This window comes from Bos mutus, chromosome 10 (assembly GCF_027580195.1).
Source record: "Bos mutus isolate GX-2022 chromosome 10, NWIPB_WYAK_1.1, whole genome shotgun sequence".
NCBI lineage: Eukaryota > Metazoa > Chordata > Mammalia > Artiodactyla > Bovidae > Bos > Bos mutus.
In genome coordinates, this window is record NC_091626.1 from 27,497,966 (window position 1) to 27,525,232 (window position 27,267).

General features: G+C 40.3%; 1 protein-coding gene across 2 annotated transcripts in view; it reads right to left on the minus strand.

Annotated features, from left to right (window-relative positions):
- Window positions 1–1,433: 1,433 nt before the first annotated feature.
- The window catches only part of SLC39A9 (solute carrier family 39 member 9), a 49,698-nt gene continuing 23,864 nt past the window's right edge, over window positions 1,434–27,267 (minus strand). For both annotated transcript variants that reach the window (XM_070377658.1, XM_005905742.3), the window contains 5 exons: window positions 15,395–15,592; window positions 8,877–8,945; window positions 7,725–7,810; window positions 7,090–7,224; window positions 1,434–5,377 (listed from right to left, as the gene is read on the minus strand). In XM_070377658.1, the coding sequence (XP_070233759.1) occupies window positions 5,147–5,377; window positions 7,090–7,224; window positions 7,725–7,810; window positions 8,877–8,945; window positions 15,395–15,443 (570 nt within the window). In that variant the 5' untranslated portion in view covers window positions 15,444–15,592 and the 3' untranslated portion in view covers window positions 1,434–5,146. The remainder of the gene's footprint in view (window positions 5,378–7,089; window positions 7,225–7,724; window positions 7,811–8,876; window positions 8,946–15,394; window positions 15,593–27,267) is intronic.

The following is a 27,267-nucleotide window of genomic DNA, read 5'->3' on the forward strand; positions in this document are numbered from 1 at the left end:
CTTCCTGGAGCTTATATTTTAGCAGACAAGAAGGACAAAGTAAAGACATATATTACAAAGCATATATTAAAAGGTGATCAGCTTCTTACCCCAGGGGTTCTTACCACTGATGAGCAGATTACAACTTTAAATACAGTGGTCACATCCATGGAATTCTCCAGATCAAAATACTGGAGTGGGTAGCCTTTCCCTTCTGCAGGGAATCTTCCCAACCAGGAATTGAACCCAGGTCTGCTGCATTGCAGGTGAATTCTTTACCAGCTGAGCCACAATGGAAGCCCAAGAATACTGGAGTGGGTAGCCTTTCCCTTCTCTGGTGCATCTTCCCAACCCAGGAATTGAATCGGGGTCACATGCATTGCAGGTGGATTCTTTACCAACTGAGCTATCAGGGAAGCCCTGGCCTAACTAAAGAAGACGCAGAACAAGACCTGGAGGACAGAGGGAGTTGGAGGAGTGGCACTGACATGGGGCAAACAGGGGGACACAAAGCTGGTTTTATTTCCTACATCCTACAAACCACACTGTATGACACAGCTCTAGCTTGTTAAGAATTAGAAATTAAACAGAATAATGACTGTTGGCTATTTTGACTAAACCTGTACATATACAGATCTGTACACATATACAGGCACATAGATACATACATTTTGATCTCAGGGTGATAGGATAAAACGGCTTTTGAAGCTGGCTTTTGAAGATTTCATGACCCACTGCTTAAGGCAAAGGAGGGATGACTTCGCGAGAGATGGCAGGAATCATGAGTACCATGTCCCATGGCCTATTTTCTTATTCATGAGGAGAGGTTTTCTGGAAACATGTTAACACTCTGGGTACAAACTTTGTAACTAGTAGCATATGCAATACACATAGAAAGTCAGCACACAGTGGATTAGTAATAATGAAATCTAATGAATAAACAGATAAGTGATATATTTAAATGATACATGGCTATATATGGCCCTTATCAGTATATGTTAAAAAGCAAGCTTCAGTACTACAGAGGGAGAAAATATTTATCAAATTTATAATTTTCACTTCCATTTAAATGTTTCCAGGGTCCACTGTTAATAGTGTCTACATACTCACATTAGTAACTGCTCTTTGAAATGCATCCACTGTGACTGGGATCTACTGGCCTGCATCTCTTTTCTGGGATTAGATAGGTACCTTCATAAATAATATTTGGTGACAGCAAAGGCAAAGGAAAAAAAATGGTCAATAAGTTGCTATTTCTGGGGAAGATGGTATACTGAGTCCTTTATCTCCCTTCTGCCTTTCTTTCTCTCCTTTCCTAAAGGAGGTTCATATAGATACATCTTTCCACTGCTCCTCAAATCATTTCATTACCTTTTCTGATGTTCAAATGTGGGTCCAGTCTGGTCACCAAATGGAAAAACTGCCGAGAGGATCAATAATGAGCCACTCACATATGGTATGCACTAATAAAAATTTAATATCATAAAACAAGTCAGAAAACAGCAAAAACATCTTTTTTAACCATTCACAATTAAAGTGGAAAGAGACAAAAATTATAAGGCAGCCATCCGTGGAATGATTTCATGTTTACAAAGGATCCAGAAAAAGGGGACATTTAAAATCACCATTTAGGCTACCAAACCAGGGGGACTGCAGTGTTAGCCCATGAGATTTCTCACTTAGTAGAAGATGCTATGAGAAAACAGATCAAAGTCAACCTCCTTGTGTTAGGCTGAGCATATCTAGAAAATTCCTAATGCCTGTCGAGCCCTTTCATGCAAGTCATACATTTCCCTCAGGTCTTCTCAGGTGAATCTAGATGTCTCAGGTACAAAGGGGCTACATGACTGGTTTTAATTTCATAGCATCTCAAACAGTGCTCTTTGGGTAATGTGGACCATTCTGTGTTGAGCAAAAAATCCTGTAATGCAAGGAGGGTACCCCTGTGGAACACTATTAGAGGGTTCTCACCTTGCCCTACAGCAGTTCTGGATAAATCTGGTCATTCTCAGTCTCCCATGGGGCTCAGGGGCCCCAAAGGCAGGAACATGCTTTGGGGGCTTGTGCTGTTGACATACACACAGTTCCCATGTTCAGTACCTGGCTACCACGTATCTGAGGGGCTGGCATGTCCTCCTAGTTCTAATCCTTGAAAAACAGGAAAAACCAGGCAGTGACACTTAAAAGCAGGCCAGTAAAAAACACCATTACATTTTCTTCTTTCTACAAAGAACTGACCACTCAAAACAGCCACCTCTCTCATTTTTCTAATGATTCAAAATATAGGAACAGATTTGGCTGTTTTGAATAGGGAAATAAAAAGGTGAAGAGGGAAAGGGACAACACAGAGCCTCTGGTGGTGTTTCAACACTCTGCACTCCAGGGCAGAATTCACCTGAAGAACTGAAATCTGGCAACAGCGCGCACAGGAAAGCCATCATACCTGGAAGATGGCTGCTTTGGGGATATGGCAACCGACAAAAGCAATTCACTGGCGAACAAATGAAGGGAATGGATGAGTATAATTTTCACCTTAATTCGCCATTTAAGACAGCACTCAACATCTGAAGAAAGTCTATCTGTACCGAGGAAAGGGAGTCAAACTGTAATTAAGATTAACTTTGGTTATGAAGAAGGAAGGACAGTGCTTTTCATCATCAACTGCATCTCTTTGGTAGCCAATAATTCCATCTGTAATCACAGCAGCGACTGAAGTATTGCCAAGGTTTCCAAACGCGTGAGAGCATTAAGGCGTCCACATCTAAGGAGGCAGTTTTCAACAAGAGGAAAATGGAGCTGAAATGTGCCCGTAAGTGACCATCAGTGTGGCCTCTCCTGGGACACTGCCCACATAAGTTCTCCCCCGCCACGCCGCTCAGTACCCTGCTGCCTGGAGATGCGTTCGAGCCCTGTAAGATTAGTATGGCTATTTCTGCCTGCTGACCAGGAGGGAAATGAGTGGTTCCTGGGGTAGCAGTTTTAAAATCTTGGACAGCCCACAGCTCTTGAGAGCTGATAGGCCTTGAAAGGTTTGCTTGTTAATGTGGGGTCCAGAGGGGACAACCAATTTGGAGGTGAGTTCTGCCCTTGCCAGAGTTCAAGGCCCTACCCGGCAAGATATTCTAGCCCAACTTTTACGTGTGATGGCAAGGCACTGCAGAAAGAGGCTTTGGCCAGCAGAACAAATTTCAGATCATTGCACAACAATATGATAGAAAAGTGCCACTATTCAAACCAGACCAGACACTAAAATGAGCTATTTATTTAACAAAGTACATTTCCAGGGAGAATCAAGGCAACCATGTCATTTTGAAGGACTGGGTGAAACCCCATGACTCTCTGAAGTCCCAGCTGTTAGCAGGAAAGTCACCTAGACTTTCCTGCTGCACCTTCTGTTGGTTTTTATGCTGTTCTCAACGGTTCCCAGCCACTATCCAAAACCAGATCCTGTTTATGCTACTTTGGTCTAGCCAGCAGAGGGCTCACAAGTTCTCTTTCCACAGCTGCTGACCCAGTGACATCTAGGAAGAAATACAGAAATCCTGGGCATGCTGGTCTATGCATTATACAAAATGTTTCAAAAACTCCTAAATCCAACGCCCTGACAAAAATAGTCTTGGTTCCCACTTTATGAAATGTGTTTTGAAATGGTACAGAAAATCAAAATAAATTAACAATATAATATTATACACTTATTTGATAACACAAGGTTTACAGGGATTTTTGGCAAATATGGGCAAATTATCCTAGTTTGCTTACTATTTTTAATATCTCAATTGTTTAAATTACCAGAATATCAGTGATTGTATCATCTCACATACGAGGAAGTTGACATTTTAAGGGCTTAACAAAGCTGCAATTGACACAAAGGTAACTTCATTGAAAGGAACAGAGGACAGAAACAATATTATCTGTATCATCACAGTTCCAAGAAGAGGCTGTCCTGATGAGAACTTAACTCACACAAATATTAGCATCACCACCAGCAGTAAGCAGCAAATTGTAGGGACGAAGGGCTAGAGGGAAAAGTTAGGAATAAAATACAGAAAAGATGAAGAGACAAAAGACATGATTTTAATAAGCTTTAAATCAACAGGCAAACACCTCCCATTTGTGATATATCTTGACTTTCTTCCCTGCTACAGGTGCTTGCGTGATGCTGACCTGGCAGTCCCGAAGGGGCACTGAGTATTTTGCCAGAGGGACTGCTGGTCTACCAAGATAAATACTTAAGAGACAAAAAAAGGACAAGTAGGTTTGGGAGATCTTTCTTCTAAAAAGGTTACTACAAAGATGTCAGTAACTGTTCAAATTCACTTAAAATTTAACACCCCTTAATTTCCAAAGATACTTTGGGATCTGACTGTTCTTAGAACAGTCAGAAGGGAAGCCTAGGTTGGTCTGAACCTACTAGAACTTGGCTCCTCTATACAAACGAGGACTTGAAAAGAAATGTTTTATAAAACGCGTCACCTCTTTAAAGCTAGTCCACCTCTGCTGCCCCACCTGATGGAAGGCAGGCTCTCTGTCAAGAGGCGCATGCTCAAGGGGGTGTTTCAGTCCCCCAGATGTCCCCACTTCACCGGATCTCTCAAGTGTAAAGTCAGTTTTCAATGTGTCTTGCCATCATTTTCTCGACTCTAGCCCCAGATGAACTACTTATCTTTAGCATCTAACACAATGGGCATCATGACCTTCATTCAAGGCAAGTGGCATAGATGCTAAAGCACCAGTCGTACACGGCGAGAACCATGTTAAAAAATCAATGGATACAGTGGCAGAGCCTCTAAACTAAGAGATTTAGCTTAATTACAGAATACTGTACTTTCATAATTATTTCATTATGAGTAGGAAGTTCTCCACTTTTCCTTAAAACTAAATTCCATCTTCCCTGAGAATAGGGTTAAGGGAAACACCAAAACTCAGAATGCCAAGGGCCCTTGAAAAGACAACACAACGGAATGTCTGTATCCTTCGCAGTGTGCTGTTTCTACTTGAAAGCTTTCCATTACTCCAGGTTTTCTTCTCACCTCCCTCTGGACTCTTTAGGAATACAGGTGGAGATGGGCAAGGCGAGACGAGAGGCTGAGGAAGTGAGTGTCTGTCATGTGCCGGCTGTTCTCACTGAATGGCGAACGGCCGTGGACCGAGGCTGGACCCTCACCAGTTAATGCTGATGTCCTATTGACAGAACGAGGGGGATGAGGCAACCCAGAACCAGGGCTGCCACCTCCAGGCGGCTGAGGCCTCTCCCTCCAGCGGGGTCGGGTTTGTGGCTGTGCCCCATTCCGCCCACCTCAGGGAGGACATGAACTGTGGCCACATAAAGAAAGGTCCCGGCAGAGAAAAGCATGGCCACTCCAGTGGCATTGACCTCTGAAAGGGCTTCTTTACTGCTCTGTGAAGAGAGAGAGAGAGAGAAGAAAATTAAGTCAAGTAACATGCAGAGTCAGAAAGAATAATAATAAAAAAGCACCCAATATTCATAACTGGTGTGATTTGGGAAGTGGGGACACCTTGAGATCAGAACAATTTTGTTATTTATGGGAAGCTTCCAAATAAGGGTTTAAGACTACCGGCCATGTGTGCATGCGTGCTCAGTCGCTTTAGTCACGTCCAACTCTTTGTGACGCTATGGACTGTAGCCTGCCAGGTTCCTCTGTCCATGGGTTTCTTCAGACAAGAATACTGGAATGGACTGCCATGCCCTCCTCCAGAGGAATCTTCCCAACCCAAGGACCGAACCTGCATCTCCTGAATTGCAGGCGGATTCTTTACCCACTGAGCCACTTGGGATTACTTTTACAAACAAACTTCAAGATTATTAAGATGGAATCAACAGCATTAATGCAGATATCAAATTTCATACATTCATTTGTTCTACCAATATTAACAAACCTCCCATATGCACCAGGCTCTGGGCCAGGGCCTGAGATACAGTGATAACTGAAATGTAGTACCTTCCCTCACAGAGCCTAGAAATATCTCAAAAGCTAATCTTTACACAATTAATTTCCATCTTTTTTTAAAATTAAAAATGTGGCCCTAGAGACTAAGACAAGTAACTGAAAATTTAAGAACATGCCATAAACGTAACCTGTAACTCTGTGCCTCCAAAATTATATCTTTTTGCCAAAAGTTCTAGAAACGTACATTTATCAGTGAAGTGATAAACAGGATAATATTTAAAAGGGAACTATGTATTACTACTCATTGACTAAAAGAAGATAGAGCTCTTCAGGTGAACAATGAGGTGTTAGCAATCCAGATCAGCTAAGCCTTGACTGACAGGAACTTAACCATTCTTTAACCATTTCATTTCTCATGTTCCTTTCAATGCAAGCTTTTCTATATCAAATACGAACTGAATAACACTCAAAAGAATCAGTGATCTTCAGAGAGTGTGGGGGAAGGCCCTAAGTTGCTTTGGTTCTAAGATTTTCCTCTGTCGCCTGCCAATTGATATTTAAGTAAAACGGGAAGGGTTGTTGGTAAGAACTGTAGCCCTAGTGGACAGAATAATAAGGCACGGGAAGGTCTAACTGGAGCAACAGAGTAGAATGCCTGGGGTCTGATGTGACAAATGACACACGCCACTTCAGGACTGGAGGTACGATCAGTGTAACAACGAAGACCTGGGGAGTTGCTATGAGAGCCGGGAGCAGAAGAATCCGAGTCTGAGCTGAATACAGAGATCTCTGCTCATCCGCTACTGCTCTTAAAGCTGCGGCAAGCTTGTTACTCACACTTCCTGTGCTCACTGAAACATTACATCCATACTGTTGTGACTTATTACGTACCAGTTAAATATAACCAGCATGTCTGATGAGCTTTAAATTGGATTATTTTAAAGATCACGTATTTGTGCAAATATTTTTGGAACTGATGGGAAAGAAGTTTTTTAATTAAATGAATAAGAAAATGTTCTAAATTTATGCAGAGGATTGACTTAGAATTAAGATGTACACTTTGTACAGTACAGGCTTCTAAGTTGAATTTTCTTTTTAGCTTGAGGCAGTAATTTAATTGAAAACTCAACGTAAGAGACCATAAGTTTTGGTAATCACAGGGAGTTAGACACTTGTCCGGGTAACCTTGAGTCAGACTCACCTTACTTAGTCCTAAGTAAGTCACCATGGACATGACTGGTGCTGCCAGTGCGAAGACGAGTAAGTGCTTTCTGATGCGATTCCGCTCGAGGCCCGCATGCATTAAGAAGGAAACTAACCCAAAAGCAGCTGGTGCCTGGAAAAGAAAAACCATCCCTTATTAGTCTAGAAATCTGGATTGCTTCTACGTGATGAAGTACATGTCGTCTGACTAAATTCTTATCATACAAGAAAACCAAGTATAACCAACACTAAGTCTGGGCTCTGCCTTTTAAGAATTAATGTTCTAAGCTAGAAAATGTCCCATTTGTGTGTGTGTGAGTCTATGTGAATTAGTTAAGTATAAGAAAGGAAAAATATTTATGAACAAAAATTACCATGAAATACAGAAATCTGTAGAGGACTTAACAGTTTGTGTATATGCCATAAAAAAATAAAATCTCTTCAACTTACAAGTTTAAGAAAATGGTAGCAAAAGACCCAGTTTTAAACAGATTTATTAAATTCTCTAAGGTGAACAGCAGTTAAGAAAATAACCACAAAAACATTTGCATTCCAGAAAAACACAAAGACCAAAGAGAAAATTTTAATTACAGGTGCAGTCCATAACAAATCTTACACCAAAATTTTGCTTACCTTATGTAGCATTATTGCCACAAACACAATTAACTGGACACTAGTTTGTGAAGTAGAAGCTGCTGCTCCCAAAGCAACACCGTCAGCTGAATTTGGAAAAAATGAAACATAAAACACTATAAATAACAACTATAATAGTGTGGTGGGTGCATGTGTGGGCTTCAGAGTTAGATAGAGCTGGACGAGGCTCTGAGAAGGTTACTTAAGCTTTGTGAACCTTAGCCTTCTCATTTCTAAAATGGGTTCAATAAAGTACATATTCTCAAGGTTTTCATGAGGTAACATGTGAGGAGCTTAGCACAGGTGCTATTTGATATTTAATATGCCAGTTATTGTTGCTATTGTTGAAAAAGTATGACATTCAAAAATCTACTGACTAATCAGTTAAACTGCAATAATAGAAAAAGCAAGAAATTTCAAAGGAGGCATCTCTGCATCTTGCAGGTGAAAAAACAAAGACACCACGACTCGGCATAGATGATTTGTATGTAATGAGTAAGCACTGGCTGAATGGGTGAATCTTCTGTTAGAAAAGCGCATCACCATGAAGCCCAGGTAACAGGTCACCTTGCACGTGCTTCTGTCACTTACAGACCCCTACAGCTGGGACTGGCTGTGGTTATGGTTCAAAGGTGCTCCCAGTCAGCAGGCTGAGACTTCTGACGCCCTACAGCCCACCCCTGCCTCAACTGGCATTCTGGGTAGATAACAGGCACAGGGCTATTCAGTACAGAAGTGTGCGAGATGAGGTCCTAGGGAAAAGGTCAGCAAACCTCTCTTAAAGGGCCAGATAGGAAATATTTTAGCCTCTGTGAGCCATTTGGTCTCTTGCAACTACTCAACTCTACCATTGTTGTGTGAAAGTAGCCACAGATTATACGTAAACAAGTGGCCATGGCTGTATTCACTTATGGACACGGAGATTTGAATTTCATGTAATTTTCATGTGCCATGAATTATTCTTTTTCATCTGATAAGAAATATAAAAACCATCCTTAGCTTACAATCCCCTGACACTGCGTACACTGGGGTTCATACTTCTGTTGGAGGACTTCATTAAACAACCCCTTCTCCAAAAGGTCAGCCCAAGAGTATTTCCTGTGGATGGTACCTGTGTGACAGAAAAAGGGGTCCCCTGCCATCTGAACCCACCTGCAGCATGGACGACCAGACCCAGCGTGGTGGTGATTTTGGAATTGCTGGGCCTTGCTGTTTCTGGATCTGAAGTAAAAAATAGGCAAGTCAGCCGTGAAGCAACAGGAAACAGAAGCTAGTAGGACATTCACCTGGAGGTGGAAGAATTCTTTGAAAGCTGTTTTAAGTAGACTACTATTATCTTCCTTACTATTGTCTTTTTCCTTTTGCTTCAAACACTTAGAAATTTCTCCTGTCCTGAAGAGACGGGCAGATGGGAACTCTTCATTTGACCCAGCCTTCCCTGAACGGGCAAGAGGTCACCCTAGCTGCCTCACACCCCTTGCCACTCCAGCTCTCCAAGGAGCCTGCTCTGCAGCCTCTGGCCACTTCTCTCTAGACCAGTCTCATTGTCATTGCCTCCCCCTGCCCCTTCCTCAGCCTCCTGCAACTTTATCTTTATTCCAACATCAAAACGTCTGTTACATTTGCCTTTCTCCATTTTACTGCCACCATCCTAACCTAAATTTTCATCAACCCAAACAACCCCTTCTCCAACCCCTAAACTAGCAGTAGATCTGGATGTCTCCTCTTACTCTCATCTCTCCCTAACCAAATTCATCTGACACATCCTTGTCAGAATCATCTTCCTAACTCACCACTCTTTTGAGGGGTCAGTTAACACATTAAGAATCTGCTACTTTTCAAATTCAATCCAAACTGCTCTATTAAGTAGGTTCTTGAGCTCTACATCAACTGATACATTGTATTTCTCACTGTCCAGTCCAGTTAAACCAATTTCTTAACACCCTGTCCAACGTTTTGCCATATTTGCCTTATCATCTGTACTTAGGCTCTCTTGTTCTCTCTCCACACCACACACAGACATTTCCTTTCCTGGAACCATTTAAGAGTATACTGCACTTTATACTACTCGTTAACTCTTTATCCTTAGATCCTTCAGTGTGTATTTCTAATGGGAAAGGATATTTTCTTACATAATCACAGTAAAGTTATCAAATTCAGTAAATACCACTGAGATTTTTTTCTACTCGCTTGCATATTTCACTTATGTCAATTGCCCAAGAATGACTTTCAGAACATTCTTCCTTTCCCAAGAAGAATCCAGTCTAAGACTGCATGTTATACTTAGCTGTAACTATCTCTTTGCTGCTGCTGCTGCTAAGTCGCTTCAGTCGTGTCCGACTCTGTGCGACCCCATAGACGGCAGCCCACTAGGCTCCTCTGTCCCTGGGATTCTCCAGGCAAGAATACTGGAGTGGGTTGCCATTTCCTTCTCCAATGCATGAAAGTGAAAAGTGAAAGTGAAGTCGCTCAGTCATGCCCAACTCTTAGCGACCCCATGGACTGAAGCCTACCAGGCTCCTCTGTCCATGGGATTTTCCAGGCAAGAGTACTGGAGTGGGGTGCCATTGCCTTCTCCAACTATCTCTTTAGTCTCCTTTAATCTGAAACATTTTCTCTGCCTTTGACTTCTGTGACATTGATATCTCTGAAGACTACATTCCCCTCCCTGCACCTTTGTTTTTTAACAGAGTGGTCCTTACTTTTGGATCTGTCTGATGTGTCCTTAGAAAAAGCATTCTTGGATGGAATACTACATAGCTGATGCTTCTCAGACTATCACATCCAGACGCACAGGACGTACACCTGCTGCTCACTGGTGGTGTGAATTTTGGACTACATCTTGGACACTGTAAACGTTATCTTGTGGATACTGTGGATTCTATTACATTCCTCAAAGAATGTTGATTTCTTTTTTGCTTTGCTTTAAAGTAACTTGATTTGGCTCAAACTGCAAATTCTGTCTTCTGGGCAGCTGCCTAAGTCTCAGTTTAGTTCTTTCGTCCTTAGCGGACCTGCCTGGAGCCTGCCCAAGAAAGCATGGTTCAGGGCTTAGCCAGAGACTTGGCTACTTTATACACAGAATTTAGGGCTGACTTCCTCTGTCTGTCTCCTTCCTAAGATTCTCCTCTCACTCTGCAGTGACTGTAGTTACCTTGAACTCTGTCCTCTTTAGGCCAGAAAGACTCTTCTATCAGTTGGCTACCCCATAGGGCACTGACTGCTAAAAGGAGAAACAGGAACTAAAAGCTGTAAAAATCAGTTCCCAGTGTAGACTCCCTTCCATAATTTGCCTCGTTCAGGTGATTCTCTAGTGTCTTCAGACAGTGGGTTTTCAAAACTCTGTCTAAAGTTTATAGTCACCTGCAGGGAGGTTGATCTAAAAGGAACTTTCTGTACACACTGAAGCAGAATACCAGTGACATTAATATTGATCATCTGATCAAGGTATTGTCTGATTTCTTCATTTAGTTACTTTTTCCCCCTTTGCAACTAATAAGCAAATCAAAACATATCCCCTAGATCTAACATTTATTGACGATTCTGGCCTGAGCCAATTTTTACTAGAAAGGTTGCAAAAATGTCCAATTCCAACCGCTTTCATGTTTACCAGTATTTAGCGTTCTGCTGGAAGCAAATGTCCTCCCCTCTTTTATTTTTCTCTCGTGTGGATGTGGGCATTGATTCCCATTTTTTTTTTTAATGGTTTATGCTTTATTGCTGTTCTTAATCATCTCAGAGGACAAACTGTCTGAGATCTGGCCAATGGAAGCCCCTTCAAGCTGGTTCCTATATCCTGTGACGATCCCATCTTTTTTCTTCATATATATTTTGAGCACTAGATATTTCAAGCTCATTTTATCCTTACCCTGCCTCATCCTAGAATCAGTCCTTTCTTTGAAGAGCCCTGATATGCTCATTGCCAGTGGGGTGTCTTAACTTCTAGGCCCTCTCTACACACACAGCTATGACTTACACCCATGTATATGTAAACACACATGTATATATGTACACATACACATACAAGTTTTCGAAATCATGATTCCAATAGTCCCAGTTCCAATCCACCCCTGCAGGGGTTCTTTCTTGCTTTCCCTCATTCCCTGTTTGCATGTCCCTTCTTCCTCAGTGAGGATTCTGGTTTCACCAACAGCAGCACAGCTACTCATTTATTCAACCTTGTAACATATCTGAAATAGTTTCAGAATGCTTTTTTGCCCACACCATTAGAAAAGACAAAGCCTACTAAAAAGAGTTCAGTATTGTTTATACTTCTTGCCCAACTCTACCCACTACTAAAGGTATATCACCAAATAACTACATTCATGACTTACTTGAATTTATTCTTTTTAAATCCCTTTCAGTGTGATTGTGTTATTCATTTGATGTATAGTTCATCTGTTTCAGCTGGCTCCCCGACCCTTGTTGACTTCATTTTATATTTTGAATATGGAAAACATTAACATATTTCCAAAAGTTAAAAGTGTATCGAAAAGGCATGCCTAGGGAAGTGTCATGCCCTCTCTTAAAACCCTTCTACCCTATTCCACAACTGCCCTCACTCCTACAAGTAATCAACTTTGGTTTCTAGCTGATCCTTATGTTTCTTTTTTGTAAAGATAAGCAAATATATACATGTTTCCTTGTTTCTCCTTCTTTCTTACACAAATATATGACAGATGGTAATTTATTTTTTTTCCCCCTCACTTAACATATTTCCTGGAAATTTCTCCCTGTTGGTTGACAGAGATTGGATTCCTTATTTTATTTCATTGCTACAGAGAACTCAATTACACAGACACACAACACTTCACTCAGTCTGTGTGACTGGACACTGAAGTGGTTTTACAATGACAAACAATGCCGCATTGAGTACTGTGCACATGCATCTTCACACTGGAGCTGAATTATCAGAGCAGATTCCTAGAAGTGGGATTTCTGGCTTGAAAGGTAAACTCCCCTCCACAGGGACTGTACCACTAGGAACATCCACAGCAACAGATGAGAGTGCCTATATCATCACAGCTTTGCCAATAGAATAAATATATGTTTTCAAGGTTTTGAATTTGTGACTGTCTGACAGGTGAGAAATGGCATCTCAGTGGAACTTTGATTTGCATTCTTCTTATTTTAAATGCAGGGGACATCTTTTCATGTATTTAAAAACTATTTTTACATCTTTTCATAAACTATTTGTTCACGTCTTTTGCCAGCTTTTCCACAGTTTTTTTTTTTTTTTTTTTTTGTAGATCAAGGATTGTTAATCTGGGGTCTAATAGGAGAACACAGGGAGAATGATGCAGGGGGTGTTTGTGATCTTAAATTGAAAAAAAAGTGCATTTTTATTTTTACTAACCTTTAACTGAACTTTAGCATCTCCTTTTGTCATAAATATAGACAATAATCCACAAATAATATTAGCACTACCTTTACCAATAGAATTCAGATAACTTTATATTATTTTACAGTCATCCTAAGATACCTTCTTATTATCACTTTCACTCATCACTACTTTAAACTAAGGGCTTATAGAAGTACTGCTTACAGAATGCAGATGACACCACTCTTATGGCAGAAAGTGAGGAGGAACTAAAGAGTCTCTTGATGAAAGTCAAAGAGGAGAGTGAAAAAGCTGGCTTAAAACTCAACATTCAAAAAACTAAGATCATGGCATCTGGTCCCATCACTTCATGACAAATAGATGAGGAAACAATGAAAACCATGACAGACTTTATTTTCTTGGGCTCCAAAATCACTGCAGATGGTGACTGCAGCCATGAAATTAAAAGATGCTTGCTCCTTAGAAGAAAAGCTATGACAAACCTAAATAGCATATTAAAAAGCAGAGATGTTACTTTGCCAACAAAGGTCTGTCTAGTCAAAGCTATAATTTTTCCCGTAGTAATGTATGGTTGTCAGAGTTGGACTATAGAGAAGGCTGAGCATGGAAGAATTAATGCTTTTGAACTGTGAGAAGACTCTTGAGAGTCCCTTGGACTGCAAGGAGATCAAATCAGTCAATCCTAAAAGAAATCAGTCCTGAATATTCATTGGAAGGACTGATGCTGAAGCTGAAGCTCCAGTACTTTGGCCACCTTATGTGAAGAACTGACTCATTGGAAAAGTCCCTGAAGCTGGGAAAGATCGAAGGCAGTAGGAGGAGATGACAGAGGATAAGATGTTTGGATGGCATCACTGATCAAAGGACATGAGTTTGAGCAAGCTCCAGGAGTTGGTGATGGACAGGGAAGCCTGGCGTGCTGCAGTCCATGGGGTCACAAAAGAGTCGGACACGAATGAGCTACTGAACTCAACTGCGAAGTTCTGACACACTGCTTGATTCACAGTCTTCCTGTCTGTAAATGCTCACGTGATGGAGCTGCGTAGCTATGAGGCAACTCTGTACCTAACAGTCATTTAGCCACCAAACAGTAGAAGTCATGGGATCTCTCACTGAGGACCAAGATATCTATGTTTTCTAGTAGTTTCTATCTGTACAATTCTCTATTTGAAAAGAAATATCTATAGATTCTCATGTCTATTATAACCCTTTTAAATTTATTTGTATCACAATGGTATCAAAGGTGCATCATGGCTCAGAATCCTTTTTAATATAAACCATATCAAAGATGTTGATTTAACCAAAGATGAATTCATTGATCTCAAGACAAAAAAGTTACTATGACTGGAATTGATTTTAAAAGTCTTGGAGAATTCTAGTTGTCCTTGAAAGAAGTTTATCTTTCTAGGAAAGCAAGCTACAAATGTGTTTAAGTGTATCAGTAATAAAGTATCTTTGTGAATCAGGCTTTTATACACTGCTGCTGCTAAGTCACTTCAGTCATGTCCGACTCTGTGCGACCCCATAGACGGCAGCCCACCAGGCTCCCCTGTCTCCGGGATTCTCCAGGCAAGAACACTGGAGTGGCTTGCCATTTCCTTCTCCAATGCATGAAAGTGAAAAGGGAAAGGGAAGTCGCTCAGTCGTGTCTGACTCTTCGCGACCCCATGGACTGCAGCCCACCAGGCTCCTCTGTCCATGTAATAACCATCACAACAAAAACCCAAATCAACTGGATGTTCAACTTGACAATCTGTTGCCTGTTAAAGCCCATCTCAGAATTTAATGTTCTTAGTCAAGCTATTCAACAATAGCTATTATACTAATGTCCTAAACAATTAAATTTAACTCTAACTTGCTTATAATTTAAATATATTATATCATTATTTAATACATTGATAAAGAAGACATCCTTTATCACAAACTTGTTTTTAATGTTTTAGTAACTATATTTCAATAAAATTGATTTTCTCTGTAGTCCTATGAACTATGTTTTATGCATTTAAAAACATTATTTATCCCAATGAAAGGTCCACAGGCTTTAGACTGCTTAAAGGCTCCATGGCAGAAAAAGGGTTAAGAACTTCTGCCCTAGACCTCCATCAAATGAAACAGCTTTAAGATAATTGGTAGTAACCCAATAAACACTCTCTTGTGCCACATGTCACAACCCACTAGCTTCCTCAAATGAACAACATGTTCACCAGAACCTAAGACAAGAGTTTTAGTACTAAATATGGCCATTGATACATACTGAATCATTCAATCATTTATGATCACCTAAAATGCAAATTTTTTGGACTTCCCAGAAAACCTTGGGGCCACTTACCGTCAGTAGAATGCACATGGGAGCTGCCAATCTGGTCCACCAACAACATGAAAACAAAGCCCAGTACGAGGGAAACGCCGATGTAGGCATGCAGCTGTGTGTGGTCATGGCTGTGCTCATGTTCATGGGCAACCGGTATTACCGCTACTTTGTCTGATGCAATCACGTTCTGTGTTTGACTCGCTTGGTGGTGCTTCCCTAGAGCAGAATGAACCATAAAGAGATAACATGTTTATTCCCTTAAAGCATCTTATGTAGAGGCTTCTGTTCTTTTGTACTTTGAGCTCTACAGATTTTCCTGCAAAGACATTCACTTCCTATATTGTAATCTAGCAAGTCATAAACTCCCTTAAAGTTCATGATGAAAAAATTCCCAAAGCTCTTCTGCTTTTGGCAGGCAGAGTTTTAAACTGCCTATTATTCTCAAAACCTAGGAACTGGAAGCAAATCACCATGCAAGAAAGCAGTCATTTTCCCAAGGGATATCATCTTCCAATCCCCCCTTCTGTCTATAGAGATTCACACCAGTCTCACCAGAAACCACGGAAAGATTTATTCTGATGAAAACAGGCAAATGAAGAACAATAACAATGAAAACAATTCATCTGTTTTTATACTTCAGTTCAGTTCAGTTGCCCAGTCATGTCCGACTCTGCGACCCCGTGAATCGCAGCACACTAGGCCTCCCTGTCCATCACCAACTCCCAGAGTTCACCCAAACTCACGTCCATCGAGTCAGTGATGCCATCCAGCCATCTCATCCTCTATCATCCCCTTCTCCTCCTGCCCCCAATCCCTCCCAGCATCAGAGTCTTTTCCAATGAGTCCACTCTTAGGTTGATACAAAAATTGCAAATAAAGAGCAAACTGAGTATAAAACGCTTTAGCTTTAAAAAATATCAGGGGACAATCACCAGTTAGAAACCAAAGGGCAGAGCAGTTTAAACGAGACATTTCCTTCAGTATAAATTCAGTTCTAAAAATACAATTGTTGGGATACTCTGAATTACAGGAAATGACACCTGGCTAGGCAATATTAATACTACTAGTTTATACTCAAATATCTGACACTCAAAGCATGAACACTTCAAGAATTCTTATCTTTGTTGGTTTTATAAATACAGGCCAAAATACTAAACATATTTATCACTTATAATTAGATTAAGCATTTAACCTTTGACTAAAGAAATCACAGAAGCCTGCTGTAGTTTTTAGACCCTGCCTTAATTCTTTAAAGGAGAAGGCAATGGCACCCCATTCCAGTACTCTTGCCTGGAAAATCCCTTGGACAGAGGAGCCTGGTGGGCTGCAGTCCATGGGGTCCTGAAGAGTCAGACACGACTGAGCAACTTCACTTTCACTTTCATGCATTGGAGAAGGAAATGGCAAGCCACTCCAGTGTTCTTGCCTGGAGAATCCCAGGGACGGGGGAGACTGGTGGGCTGCCCGTCTATGGGGTCGCACAGAGTCGGACACGACTGAAGTGACTTGACTTAGCTTAGCTAATTCTTTAAAAGTCATTACTGAGAAGCACAAACCATCTTAAGATAACAAAAATACATTTTTCTAATTCTTTAAAGATTTTTTGTTTACATAGCTTTTTCTTTTAACCTTTTTAAAAAATGTAAAATATACATTACATAAAATTTACTTATCATTTTAACCATTTTTAATCATATGATTCTGTGGCTTTAAGTAGACACATTGTTCTACAACCATTATCCATCTCCAGAACTTTTTCATATTCCCAAAGTAATTTTTTAGCCTTAAGATTTTTTTCTGAATAGTGATTTCATTGTTTGCTTTTTTTTTTAATTTGCTTTTAAATGTCTCAATCTTTTTTTAAAGCACACTTTATTGAGGTGTGTGAATTTATTTAATTCACAAATGTAAAAACTCTAGTTAAACTACCACCAAGTTCAAGTTTTGGAACAGTACTCAAAAATACCAGAACAGTTCTCCTGTGCTTCCCTGGAGTCAATATGTCAGTCCTGGTCCCAAGCAAGTGCTGAATGTGCTTTTTGTCCCCTGAGTTTTCCCTGTTCTAGGATTTCGTATAAATGGAGTCCTGCAATATGTATTCTTTTGCATAAGGATTCTTTTGATCAGCAGAATATTTGGGATTTATCTGAGCTCTGCATGTATCTGTAGTTTGGTCCTCCTTTTTGCCGAATAATGCCCCACTGTACAGACACAGCACAACTTATTTACCCATTCAGCTACTGATGGACATTTAGGTAATTTCCAACACTGGTCCATTATAAAGTCGCTACGAGCATTCAGGTACAAGTCTTTCTCTTTTTTAAGAAATGTATTTGTATTATTTTTAGGCTGCGCTGGGTCTTCACTGCTGCAAGTGGGCCTTCTCTCGTAGCAGCAAGCAGGGGTCACTCTCTGGCTGTGGTGCAGGGGCTTCTCTTGTTGTGGATCAAGGTACCCGGCCTCAGTAGTTACGGTGCACGGGCTCTAGAGCGTGGGCTCAGGAGCTATGGCATACGGGCTTAGCTGCCCTGCAGCATGTGGCATCTTCCCAGACCAGGGATCAAACCCATGTCCCCTGCATTGGCAGGTGGATGCTTAACCAGTGGACCACCAGAGAAGTCCAGATAGAAATCTTTCTGTGGATGCAAATTTTCTCTTCCCTTGGGTAAATACCTAGGATCAGAACTTTTGGGTATATCTATGTTTATAAAAGAAAATGGGCTTCCCAGGTGGTGCTAGTGGTAAAGAGCCCACCTGCCAATGCAGGAGACATAAGAGACATGGGTTTGATCCCTGGTTCGGGAAGATCCCCTGGAGGAGGAAATGGCAGCCCATTCCAGTATTCTTTCCTAGAAAATTCCACGGACAGAGGAGCCTGGCAGGCTACAGTCCATAGGGTCACAGAGTCAGACACGACTGAAGTGACTAAACATAACAACATAAGATAAAACTCTCAAATTGTTTTCCAAAGTGGTTGTACCAGTTTACATATCCAATAGCAATGTCTGAAAGTACTAGTTGCTCCATACCACTGTCAACATTTGATACTATGAGGTTTTAAATTTTTAACCATTTTTACATAGGTGATCATGTCATCTGCAAATAGATAGTTTTACTTCTTGCCAATCTTTGTGCCTTATCTTCCTGTTTCTGGCCTTACTGCAAACTAGCATCTGGCTAGGACTCCAAGTACAATGTTAAGTACAAGTGGTGGAGAGGAGACAGCCTTGTTTTGTTTGTATCTGATGTTGCTGTATGACTCTTTGCGACTTTACAGTGGTTATAACACAAAAAATTTCCTTCTCTTTGTCCCTCCCTTGTGCTCCTCTTAAATGCCAGTCACAAGCCCAACTTACTAAATTTATCCCAAGATCCAGTGAGTTGCCACATTCAGTTTGGAAGCACTGCTGGAGGTAGAGAGAGACTTTCAGATGAAGAAATAGATGATTTTGGAATAAGAGGCATTTCCTGGAAATTAGAAGCCTACACTGCAGTGATCAATTAAAGAGAATCGAACTCTAGACAGGTCTAGGAGGAAAAGGTGGGCAGACAGAGTATGCCCACGCTGTTCTTCACACAAGCAAAATTATTGTTAGCAATAAGGATTTTAAGCCAGAGAACTGACTGAAAGCTCAGAGATGAAAAGTAATTAAGTTTATGAGAGAAGCAGTCTAAGAATTTTGATTGGTAGTGTTGGACAATTAAACTGTGGCCTCATGGTAACACAAGGGTGTTTGGTTTGTGAAAAATCAACGAACTATTATACACTGCCAAATAATTAGCATGGCCTTGAGAAAGAAAAATAAATAAAGTAACACACTTGACTTTCTCTAAAGACAAGGCAATTTTTGGTATGCTTCCATTTTAATATACAAAACCAATTCTTCATATGTATAAATGTAAAGAAACTACACATGTGAAGTTAAGTCATAGAATTTTGGTACCTACAATTTTCAATACTACTTAGAAAGATGCTATTGGAAAGGGTTGAATGATTACCTTTTTAAAAGGTCCCCACTAAATATTTAACAAAATGAGCTCTCATCTCTGCCTTTGTTTAGTCTCTGCAGTTCATGAATCCATGGGCCTTCCATGCTGCTTCTCCTGGATAACAGCCTGTCTTTCAAGACTCAGCCTGTAAGTTCCTTCCTCCTTGACATTTTCTGTGTCCTCTTCTGCTCACGCATATCCAGCAGACTGGTGTGTGTCAACCATAAGTTTTATATCACTATACTACAATTCAGACAGCAGCAAACTACAGGACAAGGGTTCATGTCTAGTTTTGTAAATAAAATTTGCACTGGAATGCAGCCATGCTCATTTGTTCACAGATTGTCTATAGCTGCTCTCATGCTATGACAGCAGAGCTGAGTAACTGCAACAGAAACCATATGGCCCACAAAGCCTAAAATATTTACTATTTGGCCCTTTTAGAAAAAGTTTGCCAACCCCTGCTGTCACTGACTGTTAATTTATTCATTTTCCATCGGCTGTGAATTCTTGAAGGCAGAAGCTATACTGTAGATCTATGAACTCTAACAATCAATATAAGGCCATAAATTGAGTATATACTCAACAAATAGATTTTGAAGGCAAAAAAAAAAAGGCCTTCACACTTCTGTAATTTTTTAATGTGACATTTCATTTTGAAAGTTAGGCAATTAATTCCTTCCAATGCAAAAAGACTTTTTTAAATGGAAATAAAATACAATCTTTTAGTCTTATACTTTAGAATGGCTTCCCTGGTGGCTCAGATGGTAAAGAATCTGCCTGCAATGCAGGAGGTACAGGTTTGAACCCTGGGTTGCCCTTGAAGAAAGAAATGGCTACCCACTCCAGTATTCTTGCCTGGAAAATTCCATGGACAGAGAAGCCTGGTGGGCGACATACAGTCCATGGGGTCGCAAAGAATCGGACGTGATTGAGAAACTTTCACTTTCAAGATAATTGTGCACATGCTTTTTTATAAATCCAGACTTAATAGGTAACAGATGTATGTGCTAAAGTAGGTGAAAGGTTATGCTAAAGTGAGCTGAGGTACAAAGGTGGGTTAACACCTCATTAAAGGGTGTTAGTCATACTATTATTTGTGAACAGTTGTATAATAATTTTTAAAGGCAATTACTTTTGGGGTATCCATAGCTCTGAAACTAAATGTCAAGCCAATTACAACTTTCAAAGGATGATCAACATTATTTCCCTTCACTGTTGTTTAGGCGCTAAGTCGTGTCTGACTCTTTGCAACCCTTGGACTGCAACATGCCAGGCTTTCTATCTCCTGGAGTTTGTTAAAGTTCATGTGCATTGAGTCAGTGATGCCATCTAACCACCTCATCTTCCGCCGCCCTCTTCTCCTTTTGCCTTCAGTCTTTCCCATCATCAGGGTCTTTTCCAATAAGTCGGTTCTTCGCATCAGGTGGCCAAAGTACTGGAGCTTCAACTTTAGTTATCAGTCTTTCCAATGAATATTCAGGGTTGATTTCCTTTAGGCCTGACTGGTTTGATCTCCCTGCAGTCCAAGGGACTCTCAAGAGTCTTCTCCAGCACCACAGTTCAAAAGCATCAATTCTTTGGCACTCAGCCTTTTTTATGGTCCAACTTTCACATCCCTTAATAATAAGGTACACCTATATCAGAATTTTTCAATTTAGATGAGTATAAGAACCTTCTATATCTTATCCTAACAACGCTTTCTTTATCTAAATCATTTTGGAACTCTTGGCATAGCCTTCGGAGTCAAGTTTATGAGCCACAATAAAACTCCTACTTTCTAATATACCAGCTTCTGATCTAAAATAATACTGAATAAATGGGTCAGCTATGTTATTAAACAGATTGGCGTTGAATAAACTGTATTTCTCCAAACCTAAACTGCTTTCAAGGAAAACTCTGCTGCCACTGATGATTTTCATCTCATACTCTGGAAGTAAATTAAAGAAAGAGTTCTAACATTTTTTGAGCATTCACTGATGTAAGTATATAATTTCCTGTTGTTACGACTTTGAAAGAGTTAACACTTAATTTTATGTATAAATAAAACTGTGGCAAATAAATGTGAGGAACATTATTATTTATATATAATATATACACACACACACATATATATATAACTTGAAATAAGTGTGCTGTTGATTGAAGCTTTCCATACAAGATCTGAATACTTATAATTAAGTGGAATTTAATTTTATATATAAAAACATAAAATATTTACTGGATTATATACAATGAATGGTAGGCATTATTGGTTTTATTTGCAAGCATTAGCCAAAACAAAACAAAAATGCTTTTTAAAGTGAGTGATAATCCCACGACTTGTTAGTACAGTAACACTTTAGTAATGGGATCTGGATATTCAGTATTAACACATCCACCCTTTCTACTGGAGGATGTGAAACTCAACCCAGCAAAACCTGAGATCTCAAAAACCAGCTATTTACTATTTACAATAGCCAAGATATGGAAACAACATAAATGGCCACTGACAGATGAACGGATAAACAAGATGTGGTGCATATATACAATGGAACACTACTCAGCCATACAAAAGAGTGAAATAATGCCATTTGCAGCAAGATGGATGGACCTAGAGACTATACTAAGTGAAGGGAATCAGAAAGAGAAGACAAGTGCCATGTGACATCACTTCCGTGTGGAATCTAAAATACGACACAAATGAACCTACCTACGAAACAGAAACAGACTCACTCGTAGAGAAGGCCTCTCACTGCCAGGGGCAGAGGGGCTGGGGAGGGACGCATTGGGGGTTTGGGATTATTAGATGCAAACTATGATAGAATGGAGAAACGAGGGCCTACCGCACAGCACAGGGCACTATACAGTCGATATCCTGTGATAAACCATAATGGAAAAGAACATGAAAGATAATATACATATGTACAACTGAGTCACTTTGCTATACAGTAGAAATGAATACCCCATTGTAAATCAACTATACTAAAATAAAAAATTTTAACACCCAGCTATTTAACTAAAATTCGTGTACATATGGTACTCATTCTTGAAAGAACTTTCAGGTTGTTACTGTTGTGTCTGTTTCACACAGGGCACTGGCTGGTAATGAATAACTGAGGCATGGTCCATGTCACATTCCCCACTGCAAAGTATATACACTCAGTATTATCACTGGATATTGCTCATCAGACATATATTTCTCATGCCACTAACAGAGTGTTCAGCAAATCATCATGGGCTTAATTCTCTCCGTAGATATTCATACAGGAATCCTTCCAATAAGCTCCACCAGTATGGTATATAGCCTTCCTATGTTACAGTGTTCTCTGGAAGGAATGATGCTAAAGCTGAAACTCCAGTACTTTGGCCACCTCATGCCAAGAGTTGACTCATTGGAAAAGACTCTGATGCTGGGAGGGATTGGGGACAGGAGGAGAAGGGGACGACAAAGGATGAGACGGCTGGATGGCATCACCGACTCAATGGACGTGAGTTTGGGTGAACTCTGGGAGTTGGTGATGGACAGGGAGGCCTGGCATGCTGCAATTCATGGGGTTGCAAAGAGTCGGGACACAACTGAGCGACTGAACTGAACTGAACTGATGTTACAGACACATATGTTAAATTATTGATAAATGTAATAGAATCAATTTGCCCTTTGAAGACATTCACTAGAACTCCTTCAGATTAACATTTACAAAGGACAAAGCATTCTAAGAATCAAACCTTCAGGTAATCTGTTTCTTTGTGGGGAAGGGTGACACCCCGCTTTGATGTTTGTATTTTCGGCCTGTACTGATTATTTCAAATTTCTTACCTTCTACTTATATCTTATAACCTTTACAGATTTTTATTATATACTTTTTTTTTTTCTGGGCAAAGACAGACAGTTCTTTACACTTGATGTGTTTTCAGTAACAGTCAAAGTGTTAGTCGCTCAGTGGCATCTGCCTCTTTGCGACCCCATAGACTGTAGCCTGCCAGGCTCTTCTATCCACGGAATTCTTCAGGAAAGAATACTGGAGAGGGTAGCCATTTCCTTCTCCAGGGGCTCTTCCGACCCAGGGACTGAATCTGGGTCTCCAGCACTGCAAGCAGATTCTTTATGGTCTGAGCCACCAGGGAAGCCCAACAGGGTAGAGTAGCTCTTACTTACTATCTGTTTATCATGTAAAAGAGAAAACTGACTATAGTCAAATGAATAAAACTAATGTTTTAAAGGGATGTTAATGAATCTTTTTTTTTTTTTAATCAAAATACCACTATTTCTGAAAGAAAAAAAAATCTCATTATAAGGTAGGAAACTTACATTTCTTTAGCAGATATACAGTGTTTTGGTGATATGAAATTCCTTACAATGTTCACCACATAGCAGAGTGTCATTAAAAGTGTAGACTTCAGACGGAGTAAGGCAGCCTGTGTTCAAATCCTGGTCCTGACACTTACTGGCTGAGTTCCTTGGGCAAATTATTTAACCTCTCAGGGGTTCAAAAGTCTCATTTATAAAGCAGTATCCACCTTAGAGGGTTGTTGTGAATGATTACGCAATATATTCACACAATACCTGGTATTGTGGTTAAGTGCTCACTAAATGTTCAGGAACATAGTTGTATATTAAATGGAATTAATTCAGGAGATTTACATGAACATGTGAAACATGTGGAGTGAATATCTGGTCAGATACAGTACTGAACAATCAAACAATTTCAGAATCCTGAAAGTAAAGTATAAGAGCCTTAAAGAGCTCCATTTTTATTAATGGAGGATAGGATAAATGTTAATGTAATAGCAGATTTAACCCTCTACTTTAAAACAATTTTTGTGGTTTCAAACATTAGCTCCATCCACAGTAAACAAGTACTGCAGTACTCAATAAACTATGTTCTCAAAACTTCTGTTTCTACAGGAAGACTGTTTCCTCACATGAACACAGATATTCATCTAAGTCCAGTGATTTTAGAGCTATAATTGTAGAAGAGTATGTGAGAAGTTCCTTTTCACATTAATTTGTATTTAATACTGCTTATTAAAGTGTCAGAGTACTTAGCTAACATGGTATACCGAGCTCTGAAAAAATACCTGCTTATTATCCTAATTATAAGGTCCACAGAAGAACTAAACCATAGGCTGTAGTTACAGGTACACAAATTCCTTTCTCAAAGTTTGGAGAAAAGTTGGCTTGAACAACAATAACGCACGAGCGGAAAGGACTTCCCTGGTGGTGCAGTGGCTAAGACTCTACGCTCCCAATGCAGGGGCCCAGGTTTGATGGAACAAGATCCCACACACTGCAACAAAGGTGGAAGATCCCTCACGCTACAACTAAGACTCAACACAGTCAAATCAATCAACACACAGAGACACACACAGAGACACCCCTACCCGTCTATTTGGGTGATTAAAATAAAACACTAAAACAAAAGAGACAACGAAAATGTTTGGAAGGGAGTCAACTGCAACTCTCATATTACGGGATGTGGGTATTAGTCACTCAGTCGTGTCCGACTCTTTGTGACCCCGTGGACTGTAGCCCACCAGGCTCCTTTGTCCATGGACTTCTCCAGGCAAGAATATTGGAGCAGGTATAAACCACTGATGCACCAAACAACAGGATGACTTCTCAACTGCATTAAGCTAACTAAAAGAAGTCAGACCCAAAGACTACAAGGCTGCATATATATGACATTGAGAAAAGACAAAACTATAGACACAGAGGAGATCAGAGGTTGCTCAAGATTGGAAGTGGAGGAAAAGTCTGATTACAAAAGGAGATGAGGGTGATGGAACTGTTCTGTATTTTGACTTTATGGATTTGACAAAACGTAGTCATTCATGCCAAAAAGACTGAATGCTGTTGTTGTTCAGTTGCTCAGTCGTGTCCAGCTGTTTGCAGCCCCACAGACTGCAGCACACCAGGCTTCCCTGTCCTTTACTACTTCTCGGAGTTTGCTCAAACTCATGTCCATCAAGTCGGTGATGCCATCTAACTATTGTATCCTCTGTTGCCACCTTCTCCTCCTGCCTTCAATCTTTCCCAGCATCAGGGTCTTTTCCAGTGGGTCAGCTCTTCACATCAGGTGGCCAAAATACTGGAGCTTCAGCTTCAGCATCAGTCCTTCCAATGAAATATTCAGGGTTGATTTCCTTTATTGACTGGTTTGATCTCCTTGCTGTCCAAGGGACTCTCAAGAGTCTTTTCCAGCACCACAGTTTGAAAGCATCAATTTTTTGGCACTCAGCTTTCTTTATGGTCCAACTCTCACAACCATAGATGACTACTGGAAAAACCATAACTTTGACTATATGGACATTTGTCCGTTAAGTGATGTCTCTCCTTTTTTATATGCTGTCTAGGTTTGTCATAGCTTTCCTCCCAAGAAGCGTCTTCTAATTTCATGGCTGCAGTCACCATCTGCAGTGATTTTGGAGCCCAAGAAGATAAAGTCTGTCACTGTTTCCAGTTTTTCCCTATTTGCCACGAAGTGATGGGATCAAATGCCATAATCTTCATTTTTTGAATGTTGAGTTTTAAGCCAGTTTTTTCACTCTCCTCTTTCACCTGCATCAAGAGGCTCTTTGGTTCCTCTTTGATTTCTGCCATTAGGATGGTGTCATCTGCATGTCTGAGGTTATTGATATTTCTCCCGGGATTCCAGCCTGTGCTTCTTCCAGCTTGTTCCTTCCAGCCCAGCGTTTCTCATGATGTACTCTGCATAAAAGTTAAATAAGCAGGGTGACAATATACAGTTTTGACGTACTCCTTTCCCAATTTGGAACCAGTCTGTTGTTCCATGTCTGGTTCTAACTGTTACTTCTTGACCTGCACACAGACTTCTCAGGAGGCAGGTAAGGTGGTCTGGTATTCCTATCTCTTTAAGAATTCTCCACAGTTTGTTATGATCCACACAGTCAAAGGCTTTAGTGTAGTCAATGAAGCAGAAGTAGATGTTTTTCTGGAATTCCCTTGCTTTTTCTATGGTCCAACAGATGCTGGCAATTTGATCTTTGGTTCCTCTGCCTTTTATAAATCTAACTTGTACATCTGGAAGTTCTCAGTTCAAGTACTTCTGAAGCCTAGCTTGAAGGATTTTGAGCATAACCTTGCGCTCGAGCGTGTGAAATGAACACAATTTTGATGTAGTTTTAACATTCTTTGGCATTGCTTTTCTTTGGGATTGGAATAAAAACTGACCTTTTCCAGTCCTGTGGCCACTGCTGAGTTTTCCAAATTTGCTGGCGTATTGAGTGCTGCACTTTAACAGCATCATCTTTTAGGACTTGAAATAGCTCAGCTGGAATTCCATCACCTCCACTAGCTTTGTTTGTAGTAATGCTTCCTGAGGCCCACTTGACTTCACACTCCAGGATGTCTGGCTCTAGTTGAATGATCACACCATCGTGGTTATCTAGATTATTAAGACCTTTTTTGTAAAGTTCTTCTGTGTGTTCTTGACATTTCTTCTTAATATCTTCTGCTTCTGTTAGGTCCGTACTGTTTCTGTCCTTTATTGTGCCCATCTTTGCCTGAAATGTTTCCTTGGTATCTCTAATTTTCTTGAATAGATGTCTAGTCTTTTCCATTATATTGTTTTCTTCTATGTCTTTACATCGTTCACTTATGAAGGCTTTCTTATCTTTCCATGCTGTTCTTTGGAATTCTGCATTCAGATGGGTTTATCTTTCCTTTTCTCCTTTGCCTTTTGCTTCTCTTCTTTTCTCAGCTATTTGTAAAGCCTCCTCAGATAACCATTTTGCCTTCCTTTTTCTTGAGGATGGTTTTGATCACAGCCTCCTGTACAATGTCCCGAACCTCTGTCCATAGTTCTTCAGGCACTCTATCAGATCTAATCCCTTGAATCTATTTGTCATTTCCATTGTATAATTGTAAGGGATTTTATTTAGGTCATACCTGAATGGCC